Genomic DNA, 21,961 nt, shown 5'->3' with positions numbered 1-21,961 from the left:
GAAGTGAACATCACACCCTCCATGCTGTGAAGCTTCTTCTTGGCTTGTTTTGGACCCGGTATAGGTTGCATAATATTTTATTCTGAGACTTTGAGGGATACGATGGATTTCTCTTTTTGCTGTACTTTAATTTCCTGACTTAACTCCCTGCCCCAAAATCTGTCATTCTGAAGTCTAGCCTCCATTCTACATAATTACTTGGCAGACATACAGCACTGAAAGTCTACATTACTGAAAGTATTTTATGGGTGGCAGTTTTCGCAAAGGTCACTTGTAATGGATTTCTTGGCATTGAGTTTTAATCCATGACTTTGCTACCAGTCCTTTGCCTGTGTTAGGTGCTCTGGTAAAATATTTGTGTCATGGGGAACTTATGATACACCCCCAATTTGCAGTCCTCTGTGACCTTGGTCACCCAAAGGCTCTTGACATTAGCCTTTACCCCTGAGAAGTAGATGCCAAATAGGAGAGGTCCCATCACGAAACTTTGACTTCCTGGATCCTGTCTGTGAGCCATCTGGCAATCCAGTGAGTTATTTAGGGGTTTATGTGTAGTTCGGTAAGTTTGTCAACCATACCCAAGTGGGCTATTGTATCAAATGCCTTAGCCAGGTCCAGTTAGGCAGTATGCACCATTTTCCCCTCATCCATTGATAAATTATTACTAGGCTAATGACCCCGGTGGGCCTTTTTAAGCCAAGCCATGTTTCCCAAGTAACATAAAAACAGATGAGCCAAAGTTCTTATTTTTTTCTGTCAGTCCGAAAAAAAAGTCTCAGTGTATTACACTTTCAGTGTTTACATAGAACTTTTACAAGTAAGATAGCTTTTCATTCGAACAGCAATAACTCCAAGAGATTGCCTCAATTTTATTCAAGCAACCAAACCAGTCATGTGACCCCTTCACATCATTCACAGTTTATTATTACAAAATGCATTACATTTTCTAGCACCACTGTTTAGTATTCCCACATTTATTGGATAGAATAAACATTTGTTACTCAGTAGCTGGCTATAAATATTCAAAAAGAAATGGTTAAAGGAGCTACATGTTCAGTATTTGATCACTTCTGCAATAACCTTAGCTTTATGGGTTATAGCCTGCCAAGGATATAACAGCCGGCCAGCTTCCAAAGCTTAAGAGCATCTTCCACATACCTAGACTGGTGACAGCTCAAGCATACCTGGAGAAAATCAGTAGTGTGGGTGCCATCTCCTCCAAAAGTTTTCCTTCTGTAAAGAGCACTCTCCTTGTGAGATTTTGAGGATTGATGGTCAGCTCGCGTTTCACCATTGCTGGGCAGGAACGTTTCCTCTGTGGTAACAAATCTTCCATAATTAATTTTATGATGGAAACAGTACTTTTTAAAACTAAAACTGTTTTTTTGTAGTAGGCATTTACTGTTTTTGGACTGATATATGATTTTCATGTTAGTTGAAATACTGTGGTTCTTTTATTACTTTTAGTGTAAACTTTGTTGTTTTTTTTTCCTCTAATGTTTACTCCAACTTTTACTAAGAAAAGTTTTGTAAATTGTGTTTAGGGGTTGGGACAAATGTATGATGTGCTTGCCCCTGTGCTTTTAAGGTGAAAACATGACTTTTTTACTTACTTGTTACTGACTGCAACTGTCATTTGTACACAGGTATTAGGCTTCCTTCTCAGCTTTACCATGGAGCAAATTTCCAGATTTCCCTTCCTCTGGCCACAAAAAAGAATGTATTTTACAGACAACCTTTGCCCCTTCAGCAGGCTACTACCTTATCTCAGCCAGATGTAGGTGACCCTGCAGTGGCCATTTCTGGTTCCTCAAACCACTCATCATCTTTCTTTGTTTCCTGTGGTGTAGTCCATTCAGCCAGCATGGATCAGGTGGTAGACACATCTTCTGTGGCTGTTGGACTGTTCTTGGTGGACATGGGAGAACCACTCTTGTCGATCTTGGAGGAAGGAGTAGGGAATTCTTCACTGCCTGGCCAGACTGGGATACCTGTTCCCTGGGGTGATGTCCTTGACAGAAGTCAGTCTGCTTCTGTGAAGATTCCTGTCAGACAGAAGCAGAAAGTTAAATGTTTATCTTCACATGTCTCTATTGCTTTAGCCAGGGAAGATTTATTGGGCTTAGTTCAGTCTTGTGATCCTTCTCATTTTCTTTACAAGGGCACAATGTCCTACTGAAACTATGAATACTTATATTACTCAGCTGAAGAACAGAGTCAAAGACGGTGACTTTGGTGAGTTGTATGATTTATTAGTAAGAAAGAGAATAGTTTGTAGTATAAGAAATGATGTTTCAGTAGTAGGTTATTAACAGACCTGACCTTATCTAAAGCTGCAGATATGCATAGGGTAACAAAGTTGCTTCTCCACGTTTAAAATAATTAACTGAGAGAATGTATGCATGTAAGCTGAAATGTCACTATAAAATGTCAAAAATGAAAAGTAAAGTGAGAATGTTTTACAGCAAAAATTAATATGAATTAGAGAGCCATGAAAGGATGTACAGTGACAGTAGCAGAAGTTGGAGAAAAGCTAGTGCAATTGAAATTCAAACCGTGCATAACAGGTGTTGCATTATAGGCATGAGAGAAAGTATTGTACTGATTTTAATAAACATTATATAGTTTGTGATAGAACAGGACATTTTACTAAGTCATATAAAAGTAAAGACGGGTATATTCAAAGAAATGTGCACATTGTTGAATAGTACCATGAAAGTAAGCTGTTTTTTGGTACTCTTTAAATAAAAAAGTGTTGGTACATAAAGTTTAAAAATGCCCTTAGGGTATTGAGACAAGATTGTTGTCAGACGTTTGGCAATAAAATCTGAAATTTAATAAGCAGAATGTTGAATTAAAAGTACGGGCAGGTGTATGATATTTTTTTTCTGAAAATAATTTTAAAGCAGAGAAAGCATCTTCTTCTTCTTCTTTCGGCTTTTCCCGGTAGGGTTTAGAAATGTAGCAGGTGCCATTTTAGAGTATAATATTTTGTTTCCTGAAGATGCTTTGAAAATATATGGAGCATGTGGGTAAGAAGCCAGAAGTTTCCAAATTGAGAGATAAGAGAGCTGTATGTTAGCAGTGTTGACTTTGAACTGTTAGTAATGAGTGATCCCATGTGATATAAATTTCATCATTCTCTATAAAGCATTGTGGCTTATGTTTCTAGTGCTTCTCAGCTGTTTCAGTATTGTAATGTTTACATAATCCTCAATGCAACAGTCATACCACATCATTATGCCTTTCAGTATATAAGCCCTCAACTGTTTCAAATTTGGTTTTAGAAAACTTGCATTTGTCTGTTTTTCCGGCATGTTCAATGGACTTTGTAAACCAACAAGTATGTAGTCTGCTATCGTGGGCCACCAATATTAGCCTTTCATCTTTTGGTTTAAATTCACCTCATCTTAAACATTCCTGTGGCAGACCTTGATCAAGATAAGGTTGTTCAAGGTGTTTTCTGTACTGGGACTATATTTATGCCTTTTCCACATTTCTTGCCTTCTCATCTGATCCTTCATCTTATATTCTTTCTGTTGTTTTATGGCACATTCCGTTGCTGCCTGATTTTTGTCTACATCCTTGTTTGATTTCCATTCCCGCTTGACACCGATATGCTTCTGCTAAACTAAGCAGGGAAATCACCTTAGACTTGTTCACATATTTTAAAACTTTCAGTATGTTTGGATCTTGAAAGGTCAGCAGATATTTATGCAGTCTTACAATTGCCGATCTATACATGTAATCGATTTTAAGGAGGTCTATACCTCCTTCAAAACAGGGAATGTATAATCTTGACTCTGATTTTTTATAAATCATTTGATAAGCATGAAGTATTTTTCTTGTTTTCCTGTCCAATGGACATGGACCCATTACCTTTTGAGACCAGTTAATCACCCCAAAACTGTAAGTTAGTACAGAAATAGCAAATCGGTTTATAGCCTGGACTTGGTTTCTTGATGTCAGGGCTGTTTTCAGTATGAGTTTTAGTCTTCTAAAATATTCCTTACTAAGTTTTATTTAAAATTGTTCATTTTTATTGTTGATCCTTTATCAATTCCCAAATATTTATACACTCCCTCCTGCTCAAGTTCTTTTATATCACATTCCTGTCCCAGTCTGATATTTTCTTGGTGCTGCAGCTTTCCTGCTTTAAAGGTTGCTTTTTTATGCTTATGAAGGCCAAATGACATTCTTTCATCGTCTCAGAAAGTTTTGCCCACTTGCAGTTGTGCTTTCAGTTACTCATCTGATAACTATACTGTTTTAAATCATCCACAAAAAGAAGATGAGAAATTTTTACACTTTGTTGTTTTCTGGGAGCCAAATTGTGACCATGACCTAATCTGTTAAGTGGACAGCTTAATGAGTTAACTGCGTGACAAAGAATCACCCTGGAATATCCCCCTTTTAATTTTTATCCCTAAGATAATAATTTGTCCTTTAACATGTCTGAGGTGCAAAGTAACATGTCCTATGCAGACTGCCTCAAGGCTCTATCCCTGTATTTTGTCTCCTACAGGCTGTTGAGGGAAGATCTATGCCTGGCATACAAGGCATTGTCAGACCCCACTCTGATGGAACTCCTGCATATCCACAAAACAAACAGCACCGGAATAACCCACATTAAAGACTTAAACCTTACTTTTGATGTAAATAGGGTGTGCTGGAGAGACAGGTATTTATCCAGTATACTACCTTTTCTTTGGAACAGGCTCCCCATGCATGTGTAGCAGAGTTCCTCCCTAACCCAATTCAAGTATAACTTAGACAGTTGGATAGGGAGCTAGAAATTCATCCCTAGTTTGGCACCTACAGTAAGTCTCTAATGGACACAGGCAGCCTGTAAATGGTTAATCTCCCAGACTCCTGCTTCTAAAGGTTTTACCTCCCAAGACCCTGCTTACACTTATCAAGGGTACCAGAACTTGTCAGAGATTTGGGATGCATGGCTAAGGTTAAAAAGGCTCTTGTGGTTGTTAGCCTAGTAAACACCTATGAACCTATAAGTGATTTGTCACTATTTCATAGTCTTTATAATGTAAACTGATCAATGTGGGGTGTATCTTATACATTTGTAGATGCTCCTTTATCCATAAATGTTGGATGCTGTCGAATGCTTTTTTGTAGTCTATCCATTGCATTCTTAGATTCTTCCCCTTTTTACAATTCTCCATTATGACTTTAACAGCAAATGATCCTTTGTTCCATATGACTTTCTTTTGTTACCCTTTTGTGCCAGTGCCACGATTAACTTTTCTTCTAAATGACTATAAACTCTGTCAGCATCAATGCCAGTGTATAGTTTGTACATCATCGGAAGTGAAGTTATTTGTCTATACATTTTAAGCTATCTTGTAGATTCACTTTTTAGAAGGAGTACTGTTTTTTCCTGTTGTTAACCAGGTTGGTGTCTGTTTGGGGTGCCAGCTATTACTCAGGGCTAAATCTTTTTGTAATAATACTTTTACCCAGAAGTTAGGTAATGCATCCCTGCCTGGGATTTTCCACTTGGGAGCTTTTCTTAATTCTGTTTCAGTTTCTGTCTTGAACGTTACTTCATCCCATTTTATATCCTGTCCATTTCAACATCTTACTGTTGCATGTCTTCACTGCCTACCAGACCTTCAAGCATACCATTAGGTCAGTGCTGGGGCCTCTCCTGTTTGGCATCTACTTCTCTGAAGTAAATGCCAATACCCAAGGAATCTGGCTGACTAGGTTTGGAAAAGGCTACAAGCTAAGAGCAGTCACTGAATCCTAAAATGACTTGCAAATAATAAACAAAATAAGGTTTGCCTCTCACAAATAAATGGTGCCAAAATGCGTAACTGCAACTATATACCAAAAAGTGCATTATAGTATCCTTTGAGAAGTCATCTGCTATGGGAAATTACCATATTGACAACCCCCCCCCCCCAGCAGCTGACCCAGTTGTTTGGGATTTGGGAACTTATGTGGACAGTGACCTAACTTTCGATCAGCATATGTCCAGAGTCATAAGAATGACCTTCTACATTGTGCAGTTTATCAACAAAGGTACAGTGTCTAGATCTAAAGATGTCATTGTCCTCCTTTACTAAGCCCTCATTAGGCCAGTCATTGAGTATAATTCCTACTTTGGCATGTAGCTGTCCAGACACATGCAACAGCTGGAAAACTTACAGACATACCTTACTAAAAGGATACAAGGCCTAAGCAAAATGTTCTACATGGACCACCTCAAAGCCCTTTCACTGTGCTTGTCATCCTGCAGACTGCTAAGAAGTGACCTGAGTCTGGCATAAAAGGCTTCCTCCAAGTCAGTACTGATGGACCTACTACATATCAGCAAGTCAGACGTCATCAACAATACTTGGTCTAAGGATCTTAGCCTCTTATGCAACATCAGCAGAATGGTTTGGAAGGAAATGTATATCACACAGAGGATACTGCTGCTCTATGACAGGCTCCTCAACCATGTAAAATAAAGCTCATTCTTGTCCGTATTCAAATGCAGTTTAGATCAGTGGATGGATATTTGAAAATTTACCCTAGGACTGTCCCCGTACTGCTAATGAATAGATGCAGCTCTTAAATGCTTTATCCCATGCATGCATCTGCACAAATTATATGTGGTATGATCCCAGTTATTCTCACTAGGCATGATATATAAATGTAAGAGTGTTCAATCTCGCCGTTTGTTCTTACACACGGGTTCGAAGCCGATCCTCGGCTCCGAGTCGGCCGAATTGCAAAGCTCTGAATCTCAGAGAAGCTCGAGACCAGCCCATATCCCACAATCCTCCCTGCCATTACTCAGATGTAGTTTGCCGCTGCAACAGATCGGATCGAGGAGAGCTCGGACCAGATAGAAACTTGAGTTGTTGTTGATTTCTTCAGATAAGAATTCAAATTTTTTTCTTGTTGATACTTCCTTATAGTTAGTAGTTATCGTAGATGTGATGTGTGTGTGTGATATATATATATATATATATACATACCCATTTTTCTTCTTCAGGCACCCTTGTGGCCTAACCTTTTTTTCTTGGGTGTGGTTTTTTGTGAGAGTTTTATATATATAACCTGTTTAGTATACATATATTGCTAGGATTAGTAATTTTTTTCCTATTATTATAGTTATTATCATTGTTACTGTACAATGTCAGAAAAAGCCAAATCTGGTTTTAAAAGATGTCATTGTGGGCAGAAAATGTCCATTACTGACAATCATGCTTCCTGTGTCTACTGTCTTGGCCCTCTCCATCTCCAAGAGGATTGCTCTATTTGTCATTCCTTTAGTGGGAGGGTCATGACAGATAGACGCAGGAAGCTTATTGACAGAGGATTGTTGAAGCCAGCCTTTCAAGAGGCTTTGGACAAGTCGGATCAGGCTTCTAAATCCTCGAAGGGGTCGAAGATGTCGGAGCCCATGTCATCGGCTCCGAGTTCATCTTCTCGGGTTCGTTCGCCGGTTCCACAGATCTCGGGGCCGAGCGTCGAACATTTATCTTTTACTGAGCCCCAGATCTTGGAACCGGTGTCGGAACTGCCACCACCGTCCATTCTTCGGTCGGTGCCATCTTCGGCTCCTTCGACCCGTTCTTCCAGACCCTTGTCTGACACAGATGTGGATCGTGTCATGCAGAAACTTATGGAGAACATGGCCCTTTCCAAGTTAATTGCAGTTTCCTCCCAGTTGGTGTCGAAACTAGAAGGCCTCCCCATATCTCCAACGGGTCCTCCTTCGAGACCCATCCAGATCTCGGAGCCGGGAGAAGATGACCTGATGATAGTGGAGCCCTCGGTGCTGAAACCGTCCATTGCACGATCAACACCTTTGACTTTGACTCCTTCGGAACCGTTAGGGGAGTCGCGGAGCTGACGGTCTTTGCTCGGTTCCGGGACCGAGAGTCGTACCGACCTGTCAGTGCCGACTCTCCCTCTCGGGGCCTCGGCACAGACTGGTTTGGCTCCGTCCTCGGGGTCGGAGCCCATGGCACCTGGTTCTGGGATGCTTCCGTGTTCTTCGGAACCGGGGAGCCCTTAGCCAGGGGGTCGGGGGCCTTTGACCTTATGAGGAAGGTATTGTCTGCACAGACAACCACATCATCAGGGGAATCTTCTCCTTCCCCAAAAGGGCCACTTTCTGTTTCTGCTCCCACGATCCATCCCAAGCATCAAGCCCAATTGCCTCAGCCACCCACAGAGGGTTCCCCCTGTTCCTTGGAGGCCTCACCAGAAGCCGCCTCTGATGAGGTCCCAAGGAAACGGTTGTGCAAGAGGAGGCACATAGATTCCCCACAGGAATCTCTAACGTCTGACACCGACTTGGATGAGGCAGAGGGGTCCCCCAAATCACCCTCGGAGGATGTGTCATTTGCAGACATCCTGGAGATCTTGAAACAGAGGGGTGATTGGCAGTCCCTAGCCCCCTCTGAGGATGAGTCGGTGCTGCTGAAGGCTTTTGGGGCTCACCCTTCTACCTCCTGGGTGACCCCGCCCTTCGATGAATTAATGGATTTGATTGCTCGAAGGGCTTGGGAGACACCTGACACAGTGGAACCAGTACCTAGGAAACCAAACAAGTTCATCACTGTCCCCCAGGATAAATCTTATCTCACCAAGGGAGTCCCTGTCGACGCTATGGTGGTGGCGGCGGCGGCAGCCACGAAAAAGGAGATGTCTGAGTCTTCCTCATCTGTTCATCCTCCTAATAAGGATTCTAGGACTATGGACAGATATGGGAAGCGCATTTTTAGTTCAGCGACTTTTTCCATGCGTTCGCTAAACTACCTGACCCATTTCACACGTTTGCAGAGGGATCTCATCAAGGAGCTGACAGATACCCTCCAGGGTAACACAGATGCTGCTGTTTCAGATAAGGTAACAGCACAACTTAACACCCTCACATCCATAGTAAACTCATCCATGAGGCTCATCTCGTATGCAGCCTAGGGATCGAGTAGAGCTGCAGCCTCAGCGATTGCTCTTCGAAGACAATCGTGGATGCGGCTGTGCGCCTTTGCGGAAGCCTTCAAGTCTTCCTTTGCCAATGCCCCTTTTGATGGTGCCACACTTTTCGGGCCCAAGGTTAAGGAGATTCTCACTCGGTGCGAGCAAGAGGGAAAGACCCTGTCTGCTGTCGGGGTCCGTTTTTCCACTCCTACTAGACTGTACCCCAAAGGGCAACGAGGCGGAAAAATGTGGTTCCGTAAGAATCAGGGATCTTTCCAGACCACACAGAGTGATACCCCCTCCAGAGGCAGAGGAAGGGGTAGAAATGGAAGATGCCGCCCCGGCGGCAGAGGGGTCCGCATAACCAAGGCGACAGGGATTCCGTCCCTGAGAAGCCTTTTCAGCACTCCTGAACGGAGGCCCGGCTGTCCTGCTCTGGAGGCAGTCGGGGGTCGCTTAGCTTTATACCCACTGGCCTGGCTAAACATTACTTCAGATTCTTGTGTAAAAAGCATTATAACCAGAGGATGCAAAAGCCCCTTCTTTTCAACACCACCTCTACAAAGAAAATTTCCAGACGTGCCACCCCGTCTGCAGAAATTTCAAAGCTGCTCGAAAACAGAGTCATCCAACCAGTCCCGGCGGACCAAAGAGGATTCGGAACTTACTCAAGGTTCTTTTTAGTTCCAAAAAAGACAGGGGACTGGAGACCGATCTTAGATCTCAGCCATCTCAACAACTTTGTGAAGAAGGAAAAGTTCCAGATGGTCGCGCTTCAATCGATCCTTCCATTCTTACAGAAGGACGATTGGATGTGCTCTATAGATCTCAAAGACGCGTACTACCACATCAAAATGGCCAGACCGTCCAGAGATCACCTGCACTTCCGGCTGGGGGCCAGTCACTTTCAGTTTCAAGCTCTGCCCTTTGGACTCACCTCAGCCCCCAGGGTATTCACCAAATGCATGGCAGTAGTTGCGGCTCACTTGAGACAACAAGGATTCCGGGTGTTTCACTATCTGGACAACTGGCTCCTCACCGCCACCACCGAGCGTCAACTATTGAAAGCCAGAGACTACACAATCGGCCTTTGTTCCCACTTAGGGATATCCATAAACTTTGAAAAGTCTTGCTTATCGCCCTCACAGTGTATTTCCTTCATCTGAGCAGATCTAAATACACGATCGACACTACTAAAACTCCACCCAGTAAGAGCTTCAACGCTCAAACAGAAGGTCCTACTTCTTCTAGTCAGCAAGAAAGCCCCAGCCAAACTGGTGTTAAAAGTGCTGGGACTGATGGCAGCCACATTAATTGCAGTCCCTATGGGAAGGTTACACATGAGGATTCTTCAATGGCTGCTCTTTGCGCAGTGGTCGTTCCAACACCTACCCCTAACGCATGAGATCAGGATAACAGAATCTTGCAGACGGGACCTCTCATGGTGGGTGCGCGACCAGAACCTCACTGTGGGTCGTCCGTTCGTTCTACCCATTCCAACAGCCACAATAACCACGGACGCTTCCCTGATAGGGTGGGGGGGCCTTTTTCAGGGAAGAACAGTCCAAGGAGAATGGTCCAGCACGGAGTACACTCTACATATAAATGTTCTGGAGTTGAGGGCGGTGTTCCTAGCGTTGCAACACTTCCAAGCCCTCTTACCTCTAGGGACAGTAGCAGTTCAGACAGACAACATGTCTGTAGTCTGGTACATAAACAAGCAAGGGGGAACCAGGTCTTACCCGTTATGCAGAGAGGCCATGAGAATTTGGCAATGGGCAGAGTCCATGGGTCACTTTCTGATAGCAACGCACATCCCGGGGTCATCCAACGTCATTGCGGACAGGTTGAGCAGAGCCATCGTGTTACCTCACGAGTGGTCCCTGAATTCACAGACGGCGGAAAAGATCTTCCGCAAATGGGGCCAGCCTTGCTGAGATCTGTTTGCTTCCCCATTGAATGCAAAATGCAGAAGCTACTTTGCCCTTCTACCCCCTCTGGGGGATGTCCCCAGGGACGCACTGATACACGATTGGCCCCCGGGTCTCCTATATGCATTCCCACCAACTCCATTGATTCCCAGATTTCTACAGAAAGCCAGGAGCCTAGAAAGGACTATAATACTCATAGCCCCATTCTGGCCTCATCAAATATGGTTTCCCTTTCTTCGAGCTCATCAAATAGAGGAACCGTGGATTCTGGACCCAGTGCCAGATCTGCTGACACACTCGTCGGGAGTTCCTCACCCGTCTCTACAGTCCCTCAAACTAGCAGCTTGGCTGCTCCACTTCCCTGCCTAGCCAGGTCTCATCTACTCCTTCCGTCAGTTCAACACATCCTAGTTGCTTCTCATAAAGCCTCTACTACTAAGCCCTATACGAGTAAGTGGAAACGCTTTGTATATTGGGCATCTAGTCAAAACTTAAATCCCTTGGTAGCTCCTTTACATAAAATTTTAGAATTCTTATCCATCCTTTTTCACGAAGGAGCTTCTACTTCCACTCTAAGAGTACAGTTGACGGCCATATCAAACTTCCATATTGGTGAGGGAGGTTCTTCCATTATGTCTCACAGGCTTTGTAAAGCCTTTTTGAAAGAAACCGTCCATCTTAGACCGCCTGTCAGAAAACCTTTCTTTCCATGGAGCCTGAATTTGCTGCTGTCGCAACTCATGTTGCCACCTTTTGAACCTGCTTTGTTATGCCTCCTAAAGTTCTTGTCGTGGAAGACGCTGTTTCTTGTCACCGTGACCTCAGCTCGTAGAGTCTCAGAGCTGCAGGCATTATCGGTCAGACCACCTTACCTGATATTCCACCCAGACAGGGTTTCTTTGCGTACAAATCCATCTTTCCTTCGAAAAGTATGTTCAGTTACGAATATTAACCAGTCTATAGAACTCCCTACCTTTTTCAAAAACCATACTAACAAACTGGAGTATATGTTGCACAAGTTGGATGTTCACAGGCAGCTAAGATTTTATTTAGACAGGACCAAAGCTTTCAGAAAAACGGATCAACTCTTTGTCGCTTTTGCAGACAATAAAAAGGGCATGGCAATTACTAAACGTACACTATCTAAATGGCTTGCTGACTGTATAACATTTGTATACTCTAAATCAAACCAATCCTTACCAAACAAACCTAAGGCCCATTCTACCAGATCCGTTTCCACCTCCTTAGCTCATGCGGCTCACTTGCCTTTGGACACTATTTGTGCAGCAGCCACGTGGTCTAAACCACATACTTTCATCACTCATTATAGAGTGGACAAGGTCTCCAAGGATAGGACATCGTTTAGTTCCACTGTGCTTAGGAACGTTCTTCCAAGATTCACTCGGGGTCACGGAGCTAGGGACGCTATCCGTGTGTAAGAACAAACGGCGAGATTGAACACTCTTACATAAAGAAGTTATGTCCTTACCATAACGTTCCATGTAGAGTGTTCATCTCGCCTTTGTTCTTACATTCCCTCCCCCCCCCATGTGTTTGGAAGAACTGGTAGGATTAGAGTCTGATCGACGTGTCTTGACCCTTTGCGGGGTATATGGTCCCGTGTGTCATGGGATATATGCTTAGACCATTAGTTATCGCTATGGTGAGAGAGTGTCTCTGAATGGCCGAAGAGAGTGTATGCTTCTAGCACCGCAGGTGTTGGATCCTTTCGTCTGGTTTGCTTGCAAACTAGATCTGAGTAATGGCAGGGAGGATTGTGGCATATGGGCTGGTCTCGAGCTTCTCTGAGATTCAGAGCTTTGCAATTCGGCCGACTCGGAGCTGAGGATCGGCTCCAAACCCGTGTGTAAGAACAAAGGCGAGATGAACACTCTACATGGAACGTTATGGTAAGGACATAACTTCTTTTTATCGACCATGGGATAGGTAAGGCCTGTGTAACACCAGATGGGATAGGTTAATTCAAGCGCCAAAAGGGAAATTCTCTAGGTTTAAAATGGTCTGTAAGCGTGGCTAGCCTAGTGTTTACCTATGAACATATGAACCTTGAACTTTATACGACCTTGTTAGGGAAATATTTGTTGTAATATCTGTACTAAGTTAAGGTTTATTTCACATCTTCAGAATTACTGAAGTGAAGTTTTTAGGATTGGGTCCTAACATTTTTTATAACTTGTTCATAACCTCAAAATGTCCTTTATACTCATTAATTTCCCCTGGCCTACTATCTGATACTCTTTGGGGGAACCCTTCTTTCTATGGAAAATGAACATTTTTGAAATCACATTATGCATTTTCAGAAGACTGGGAGGTAAGACAGAAACACCACATAGCTGTCATCTGCAGTTTGTGAGGACCGTCCTTTCTGCTTCTACACTGGAGGCTGTTCCTGCATGACAAACATGCACTATATACAAACTCCAGTTCCACTGTTGCCTTATAATCCTCATTGCCACCTTCCAGTGTGCTTTCTTCATACATGGTCACCATTTCTTTTTGCACAGAGATCTAGCCTTCTTAACTCCACAAGAGGATACTCATACAGTAGACAGCACTGCGAACACTCCCAAGAGTGGAGGGTTATAGGAGGCTATCCTTACTGTCTCCACTAGTGAATAATTTTGCAATAGGTAGCACTTCTCATTCCTCCAGTATTGAAGAGATGGCAGTGAACTTCTCATGCATAGTCTTTCTGGATGGACCTGTTATTTGAGGTTTGTTCACCTGTGTTGTACAGGAGGGGCCATAACCTTAGTGCCAAAAGAGCTGGCAACACAACCTAATATTTCTTTCTTATGTGAATCATTGTTCTCTATTGTTATCTCCATTAGTATTCAACGGTTAATGCTATATTCCTGCTGTCCTCACTTCTAAATCAAAACTTTTTCTTCTTACTGAAAATAACATTGTTCATTTTTTAGCACCGTTTTGTAGGACATGAGGCTGAAGGTCTTTTGCATCACATCCACCAGTCTTCATGTTCACAGGTTGTGTTAGTGTAACTGCAGGCCTAAAGATCATTAATGTGTGGACCTTACTTTGTTGTCTGCAGAGGGTTTCTTTGTCTCTGCAGTGTTGTAGTCATAATCGTTAACATCATTACTCACCATACACGTATTCATTTGATGACATGTATGCCTGATCTGGATGCGATGAGAAAAAGCAATTGGCTTTGTGCCTTTAGAAACCATTGATATCACACTTTATACTGTGTATTTGTTGCCATGTGTTGTAAGTGCCATGTGATTGTTATCACGTCATGTATAACCTGAGAGTTATGACACACAGTGCCATATGCAGACAAAAAGCAATTCAATGTGGGATGTGCTAGGACCTGGAATGATCATTTCAATGTAAATGATGACAGAAATGGAAATGCTTTTATTGACTTGTCAGGAAGACTGTAAGGATCCCCTAAATGTTTGCTTACCTGCCTTGAATGGTGCATGTTTGGGTATTTAAGTGAAGACTGACAGAGTGGAAAGATCTACTTGTACATTCTAAAAGAGCTTGTATCTGAAATGTACTCATGCCTTTCAACTGCCCTGATTTTGCAGAACATCCTTGACTTTGTCTCATGTTTTTGCCCTGTCCCTCGTAACATTTTTGATGTTCTGGTAAATCACTGAGGATTACAGTTAGCCAATAATGCTAGACATTACAATTTCATATTTCTGATTGTTCAGAAAATGCACGTCATTGCAAACATTGTGGTTTTAGTAACATTTTAAGTGAATTAGAATGTTGTTTTTCTTTCGGCTTTTCCCGGTTACGGGTCGCCACAGCGGAACTCCGATCCGCTAATGATTGGCAGTAGATTTTTACGGTGCCGAGGTGCCAGCTCGACACCCAACCTTCAACGAAGGCACGCCCATTCACACATGTCTTTTAAATGCTACTCGACCATGGGGAGGACATTAGAATAATGTTTAAAAATTGTCCTTGATTTTGGACATTGATATTTATATTATTTTTGGCTTTGGCAGAGTAATGTTTAAAAATTTTCCCTGATTTTTTACCTTGGTATTTCTATTATTTTTTTATTTGTCAGAGTAACGTTTAAACATTGTCCACGATTTTGGACCTTAGTATCTTCGTATTTTTGGCTTTGTCAGAGTAATGTTTAAAAAGTGTCCATAATTTTAGACCTTTGTGTTCCTGTTAGTTTTGGCTTTGTCCAGAATTCCTGAGGAAAGAAATTAAGAGGTATGAGTGTTCTTGATAGCTGAATGATAGTGTTCAAATGGTGCACTTGCAAACATTATTAAATTCCAGGATATTGCACACTACAGTAACCACAGTTTCAGTTTTTGCTGCCCTGATGTCCAGCAGCTAGGGAGCCTACTTGCAGATGCCGGTAAAATAGCTAAACTGTGTCACACAAAAATGTGATTATCATATTTAAGTTGCTCTTATTTGCAATATGTTTGCTGCCTAACAATCTCCATCTCTTTTTTTTCTTCTTATTTTCTGTATGCTAGTTAATCCAACTAATTATCAGTCACCTCACAGTACCGGACCTTTGTAGGCTGGCACAGACCTGCAAGCTGTTGAACCGTCATTGTTGCGATCCCCTTCAGTACATTCAGCTGAGTTTACAACCATATTGGGCAAGGTTGGACGACACATCCTTAGAGCACCTACAGTCACGCTGCACTCTTATCCAGAGTCTGGATTTGTCTTGGGCAGGAAGCAGAGGTGCCATCTCTGTCCCAGCATTCTGCAGGTTTGTAGTGAAAATAAGAACATTGTGTTTACTGTATTTATATAATATAGCAGTTAATATTATCATACCAAGCAAGCAATTGTCTCATTTTTAAAGATGTGCTACTTTAATATAATGTGGTAACATACATTCAGATCTTTTTGTTTTATACAAGTAGTCTTGCATATATATGTTTAGTTCTGTACGTTTTGTATTTAAAATTTAAAAAAATGCTTTGATTATCAAGTCATCTATGGTTTTTGTGAATGTCCCAATAATGTACCTGGGACTAGACATTATTAGGAAGGGTAGCAGTTTAAAAAAAGTTAATAGCTACATCAATGCCTGTTATTTTTAGTTGGATTATCTGGCATATTTAAGAGTAAGGCTTGTGGCTCCCCTTCTGTGTGGCACTTCATGTTCTTAGCAGTAGTCTCACCTACTCAGCAGAGCAGCAAGGGACATTATCTGCAAATAGTGGCATCAGCAGCATCAGGAATCTAATTTGAAAAAAAAAAAAGAGTATTTCTGGCGTACAGTTTGATACAGATGTTCACCTTTCTTACAAACAGCTGAAATTCTCTATTTTGTATTAATTTTTATGCTGGTATTGGTTCAGGTCAGGCTACAACATCCTGACAGCTATCTGTACAGTAGCACATCAGATTTACGAAGCAATAGTGCAAGACTGTCTCACTGGTGCTTTATTAATCTATTTCAACCAAGCCTTTCAAACTGTAAATCACAGTCAGCTCCTCAGCACTTTCTATGTCAGATTTGGAGAAATCACAGCAATATGGTTATTTTCTCAGTGAGATAGAACTTTTATAGTCACCTATGGAAACACAGCATCACAAAATGGTACATTATAGACTGAAATCCCTCTGAGCTCTGTCCTAGGGCCACAGCAGATTTCTTTCATATGGATCACTTCTGCAGCAGAATTTATAATGTACAGGAACCTGTCACAGGGAAACATCTGCCTGACTGGCTTCACTCACAGACTTCAGCTTGCATAAGGCTACAGAGCAATATCCTTCCCACACGGAGATGCACACCTTCATATCAGATAAAAATGGAACATCAGCCTTTGTGATCTTCTATTCTTTTTCTGTGTATGGAAGAGACATCCTTGTACCAAAATGTGGTATCCTTCCATGAAATGCTAGGCTGTAGTGTAAGAGGCTGAAAAGAGGTCTGTCCTATGGAGAGAGGTGGGTTGGTTTTGTAATGCACCAGTGATCCTACTTACCTCCTACTGTTACACTGAGTTCTCACACAACTGTACTGCAAGCTCTGGATGAATAATTGTTTCAGTAGAATTCATTACATTTGAAAAAGAAAGAAAATGTCATCACTTCCTCCAAACCCATGAGGGGGAATTCTTTGTTTGGTACTCTCAGATGCTCCCTCAGAGAATACCATGGATGAATGCCACCCCAAAGGCCACCCTACCCTATTTTATAGTGTCTTAAAAAGGTGTGGACAGATGATTAAGTGGTTGCTTCACAGTTTGTCAGGGGTAATGACCGCCTAAAAAAGGCTGCTGAAATGGAATCTGCTCTAGAGGCATGCACCACTACATGTTTTTGCAGAGGCTTGCTGTTCTCATAGCAGAAGACTATGCATTTTACTAGCCATGTGGTATCATTTGCTTGGCAGTTTGCTCTCCTTACCCTTCATAAATGCCATGAATAACTGGTTTGTATGTCATATGGATGTAGCCCTGTACAGGTAGTAGCATAACTGTCAGTGGATGTCCAGCAGATGCAGGATTCTTAAACTGGGAGGTGAGACTGGTAAAGGACATTTTAAGAACTGTTTGGCATGAATGTAGAATTTGCCTTTAGGCTGATCTGGTCAATATGAAAGACTGTGAATGGGTCATTGGGCATCATAGCTTGCAACTCTTAGATGATTCTTGTAGAGGTTATTGACACCAAGAAAGTGTTTCTCCAAGACAGAAATCTAAGCGGCATTGAGGCTGCATGCTCAAATGTGTCCAGAGTCGGCTGCTTGAGGACAAAAATTGGGGTCCCAGTGTGGAGGGATAGCCCTGCTTTGCAGTTGAAAATTATTCATTCCTCTTACGAACTGCCTGAACAGTGCATTACCTAGAGGTTAGGCAAGCAGAAAGCATGTATATATACCAGAAACATGAATTTTTATTCTCTCCTCTGGAATAAGCTCCTACTCCATGTGAAGCAGAGCTCCTCAATGACTCTATTTAAGTGCAACCTTGACAACTGGATGGGTGACCGTAAATTTATCCCAGTGTGGTACCTGTGTCCCTCATGGACAGGGGCAGTCTGTGCTGATCACAGAATCGCCATGCTAACGACTCTCTAAATATGGTCAATAAGGGTACTCTGGTTTTTACATGGCTAGGCTTGTAAAGGTCCTAGGGTCATTAGCCTAGTAACCTCCTATGAACCTGTGAACCTATGAACATATGAACCTAAGGAATAAGGTAGCCCTGCTATAAAGAGATGTAAAATGTAAATAGGAACAAGATACATCTGTTATTAATAGATCCTTGTTCCTGTTCTAGCACCAGATGAAATGTCTCTTCCAGTTTGCTTGGCTTACTTTCCTTGTATTACGCTTCCCTGATGTCCTTCAAAATAGCTAGGTTTCTGAGTAGAATAAGATTAAGATCTTTCAGGTCCTCAGCCTGAGTCCATTCATGTTGGGCTGTTCCATGGTTCTTGTCCTCTAAGTGAATAAGTCTATCCTTTGTAGTAAAAGGATTGGTGGTTCCATGGTCATTTGTGCCAGCATCATAAACCAAAGCTGCCTGGACCAAAACAGTAATTTGAGAATTACTGTGGGCTGTTTCATGCAGACTGTCTCTACTACCCGCAGGATCAGGGGTCGGAGGAGGAGACATATAGGAATTGGTGTCACTACTGCAAAAATAAATCATTCGTTCTCCAAGGCTCATGATAAGAAGTCTTGTACAATAAACAAGAAATGGGTGAGTCATCATGCAGGCAAATAAGTCCAGCTCCCAGAGTTTCCATTTAGTTTTCATCTTCAAAAAACATCTCTCATTTATTTTTCATTTGTGATTTTCTACAAAGTGTTCTACTCTACTTAAGTTCAGAACCATAGCTAGTATCTGGCACCTTGTCAAGCTACCCAAACAGGCATCCCCAGCTCACTGTCAAACTTGAGGACCCCCCAAACTTGAGGACAATAAAAAAAGGGCTTCAGCTTTTTTATAAATGGATCCTTGCTGTTACAACCCTGCACACTAAGTGCTTTATTACTTCAGCCATGTTCACAAAATGCAGCATTGGCATTCGTTTATTAGTGCCGGCACTGCACTACCACACTGTCAGCATCTGATGATCACGCCATTTAACACCTTGCACCCATCAGCCATCCTCTTTGCACCAACCTAGCCATGCCTCTGCTCAAACTATCTGTGCTACTGTTACAATGCAGTGAAATGTACACTGTCTTGAGTCCAGGCTGGCCTGGTTTGGTCTGCTAACTCTAAATCTGCATTATCAGCCTGCATTATGGGCAGGATCTTGTGCTATTCTGCTTATGTATGTACCACATAAGCACATTGTTGTCCATATTGTGGCAAAGTAATCCTGATTTTCACTGTTCTTTGATGGCCTTGAGGGCAGTCTCTTCTATGATAATTATCAACCAAAAAAGCTCCTAAATGAATGTCACATGCAAAAGTTTGAGGCCTCAGTAATCAGGGACTGTACTGGCTTAGGCTGAGAGAATAGCTTACCTTTGTCATTAAGCTCCTGGCCCACCTACCACATGAATTAATTCTAGCTCTAGGGCAAAAGAGGAAGTATCATATTCAGGGGATGCAGATGCTGGCTCAGATATGCTCTTAGGAGCTGATGGATCTTTCTCATATGCAGCCTGGTTAGGTAGGCAGTGAGTATGGCAGACACCACATGCCCTTAAGGAAGTAAAGCCTGTCATGCTGTCTCTGCTGGCCTGTTGCAGAAAAAGGGACTTGTCCTTTGGCAGGTTCACCTTGCACTGCTGTAATTTTAGAGTAATCCCTCCGAACATCTTTGTCCTCTTTGGGGAGAAAATTGACTTGGAAAGGTTGACTGAAAATGCAATGTGTTGGCTGTGTCGTTAGATTGTCCAAGATCTGCTGCTGTATTTGGGCCTGTAGGAGGCAACTATCCAGATACAGATAGATGTGGATACGCTTCATTTTAAGATGGCTACCACTGGGACAGACATATTTCAAATACCCTAAGCACAGCAAAGAACCCAGAGGGCAAGGATACAAACTAATAATGCCAATGCCCTCTTTTTGAATCTCAGAAATTATTTGTGGTGCCAATGTATAGTGGGTAGGCAAGCAGGCATTCTTCAGGTCTGGTGTGATCAGGAACACCCATGGGAAGAGTAGCACCTGCAGGATGAGCATCATGAGTTTGACTGGTCTCTAGAAAAGGTCGAGCTTGGTATGGTCCAAAATTGATTTCCAAGCCATCTCTTTTTGGGAACTAGACAGAGATGGGAATAGAAAACCTCACCCTTCTTTCTGCTTTGGTACCTGTTCTGTTGTCTACTGCAGCAGTGATCGTACTTGCCTATCTACTTTTATGGTGAGCTCTTGAATGTACTTTCTCCATCTTCTTACCTCCATCTTCATTAATTGGTTTACTATAGGGCTTCTGTCTGTTGACCGCTTCCATTATACATATGATATCATGATTCTGATTTGAAGCATCTCATTCAGTAAGCTCCAAAATAAACTGCAGAATGATGTCAGAGTCCCTTAGGACTGACAGAAGACCACACACGTGTGCCAGGACATCCTTAGTGTTTTCTGGAACATGTAAAAAGATCTCTTTCAGCTGGGATATACAAATAACAGACCCTCAATACTATCCCTTCAGTAACTTAATCAAAATACCTTGGCTTAATTATCAGTTAACAACAAACCTTCTCTTCTCTTCTCTTCTCACACTGATTACATAGCGAAAAAAACACTAAAATAACTCAAATTTGCATACAAAATCCCCCAGCTCCTTAAAGTTAATGCCAAAAGAACCTTAAGTATAAACATGTTGATCTCCAAGCTAGAATATTGTATTTCCCTGTTAACAATGGACTCTACCTATAATACAAAAACCCTTCAGCCACAATAAATAAAGTTTGTTGCTTCATTACATTATTAGGGAACAGCACTGCACAACACTCCAAAAGGGAAACTGACTCCCATTTACTTTAAGTGCCGCCATGTACTTTGAATGCACTTACCTTTGAACTCCAGTATTGGGCCTACTGCCCTCCCATATCCATTAAGTGACATAAAAAAAGTACATTACATATGGTGACACCCTTATTGATTAGACCACCTGTCAACAAAGCCCTAGGGGGGAAACATCCTTTATAAGATTGCCCCATCAACTTAGAATTCACTGTCTTAAACAGAGACCACTTGAGAGAAGAGTATAAATGTACATACTATAAAATGGGATACAGAGAGAGAGAGAAAACTGCATTCTGTACACTGATATACAAAACATATCTGAAGTCTAGGTACTGTTCATGTTGCTCAAAATACTTTGCTATTTTCAGCAGGACTATTATGTGTGCGCATGTAAATCTTAGTGAAATATAATCCAAGTACATATGTAATGTTTTTGTAAAATGTTTCTGCCAATTGTCCCAGTTGTGTCTGAAAAAGATCATTGACTCAGTACACCCACCAACCCATTTAGCAAATTTTAAATGGATAAATAAATGAAGTATTGTTGCATTGATTTGCTCTTTTGCTTCAGTGCATTTTACAAAATTTTCCTTTAGAGCTTATTTTGAGTACTTCTGCTTTTTGCATTCACAGTGTAATTCACCACAGTACAATCCACAAAGGCTGCATGATCAAACCATACACAGTAAATATACCAGTCACTGACAAAAAGTGAAAAGGAATAAAAACATATTTTTTGTGGTGAAGATAAGTCCATTGCTTTCTCCATGCAGTTATCTATGCCCCCTTTATCTTCCTGTTAACGTTAACAAAGTCCAAAACCCACACATATTAGGGAGAAGAGCAGGTACTTTGTACTTGTGAAGTCTTAACACAAACAAATCGATATGATGTCATTTTCATTCTTCCTCAACGTATGGGTTCGGATCTGACGTGACCTCTAATTCCAGACTTCAGATCCAGCTCTCAAGCTCCTTCCTCTAACGAATAATGCCCAATTGCATCCCCAAAGCCTCAGATCTCATTTGCCGCCATTGCAAACAGACGCAGGTTTACAAGCTCTTGAGTGCTGGTGTAGATTTCATGAGTTACAAAACTTTTGTTGGCATTTTATTTCTGTATATTTATTTATTTAGTTATTTATTTTCCAAT

At 41.9% G+C, this 21,961-nt stretch overlaps 1 protein-coding gene across 1 annotated transcript in view; it reads left to right on the top strand.

Moving 5' to 3' along the window:
* Positions 1 to 21,961, top strand: part of FBXL4 (F-box and leucine rich repeat protein 4) — an 804,154-nt gene that overhangs the window by 393,358 nt on the left and 388,835 nt on the right. The window contains exon 3 of the mRNA XM_044065796.1: positions 15,374 to 15,618. Within this exon, the coding sequence (XP_043921731.1) occupies positions 15,374 to 15,618 (245 nt within the window). The remainder of the gene's footprint in view (positions 1 to 15,373; positions 15,619 to 21,961) is intronic.

Source organism: Protopterus annectens, chromosome 1.part0 (assembly GCF_019279795.1).
Source record: "Protopterus annectens isolate FY-2018-M chromosome 1.part0, PAN1.0, whole genome shotgun sequence".
NCBI lineage: Eukaryota > Metazoa > Chordata > Ceratodontiformes > Protopteridae > Protopterus > Protopterus annectens.
Note: the sequence above shows the minus strand (reverse complement) of the source record. Positions and strands in the feature narration are given on the sequence as shown.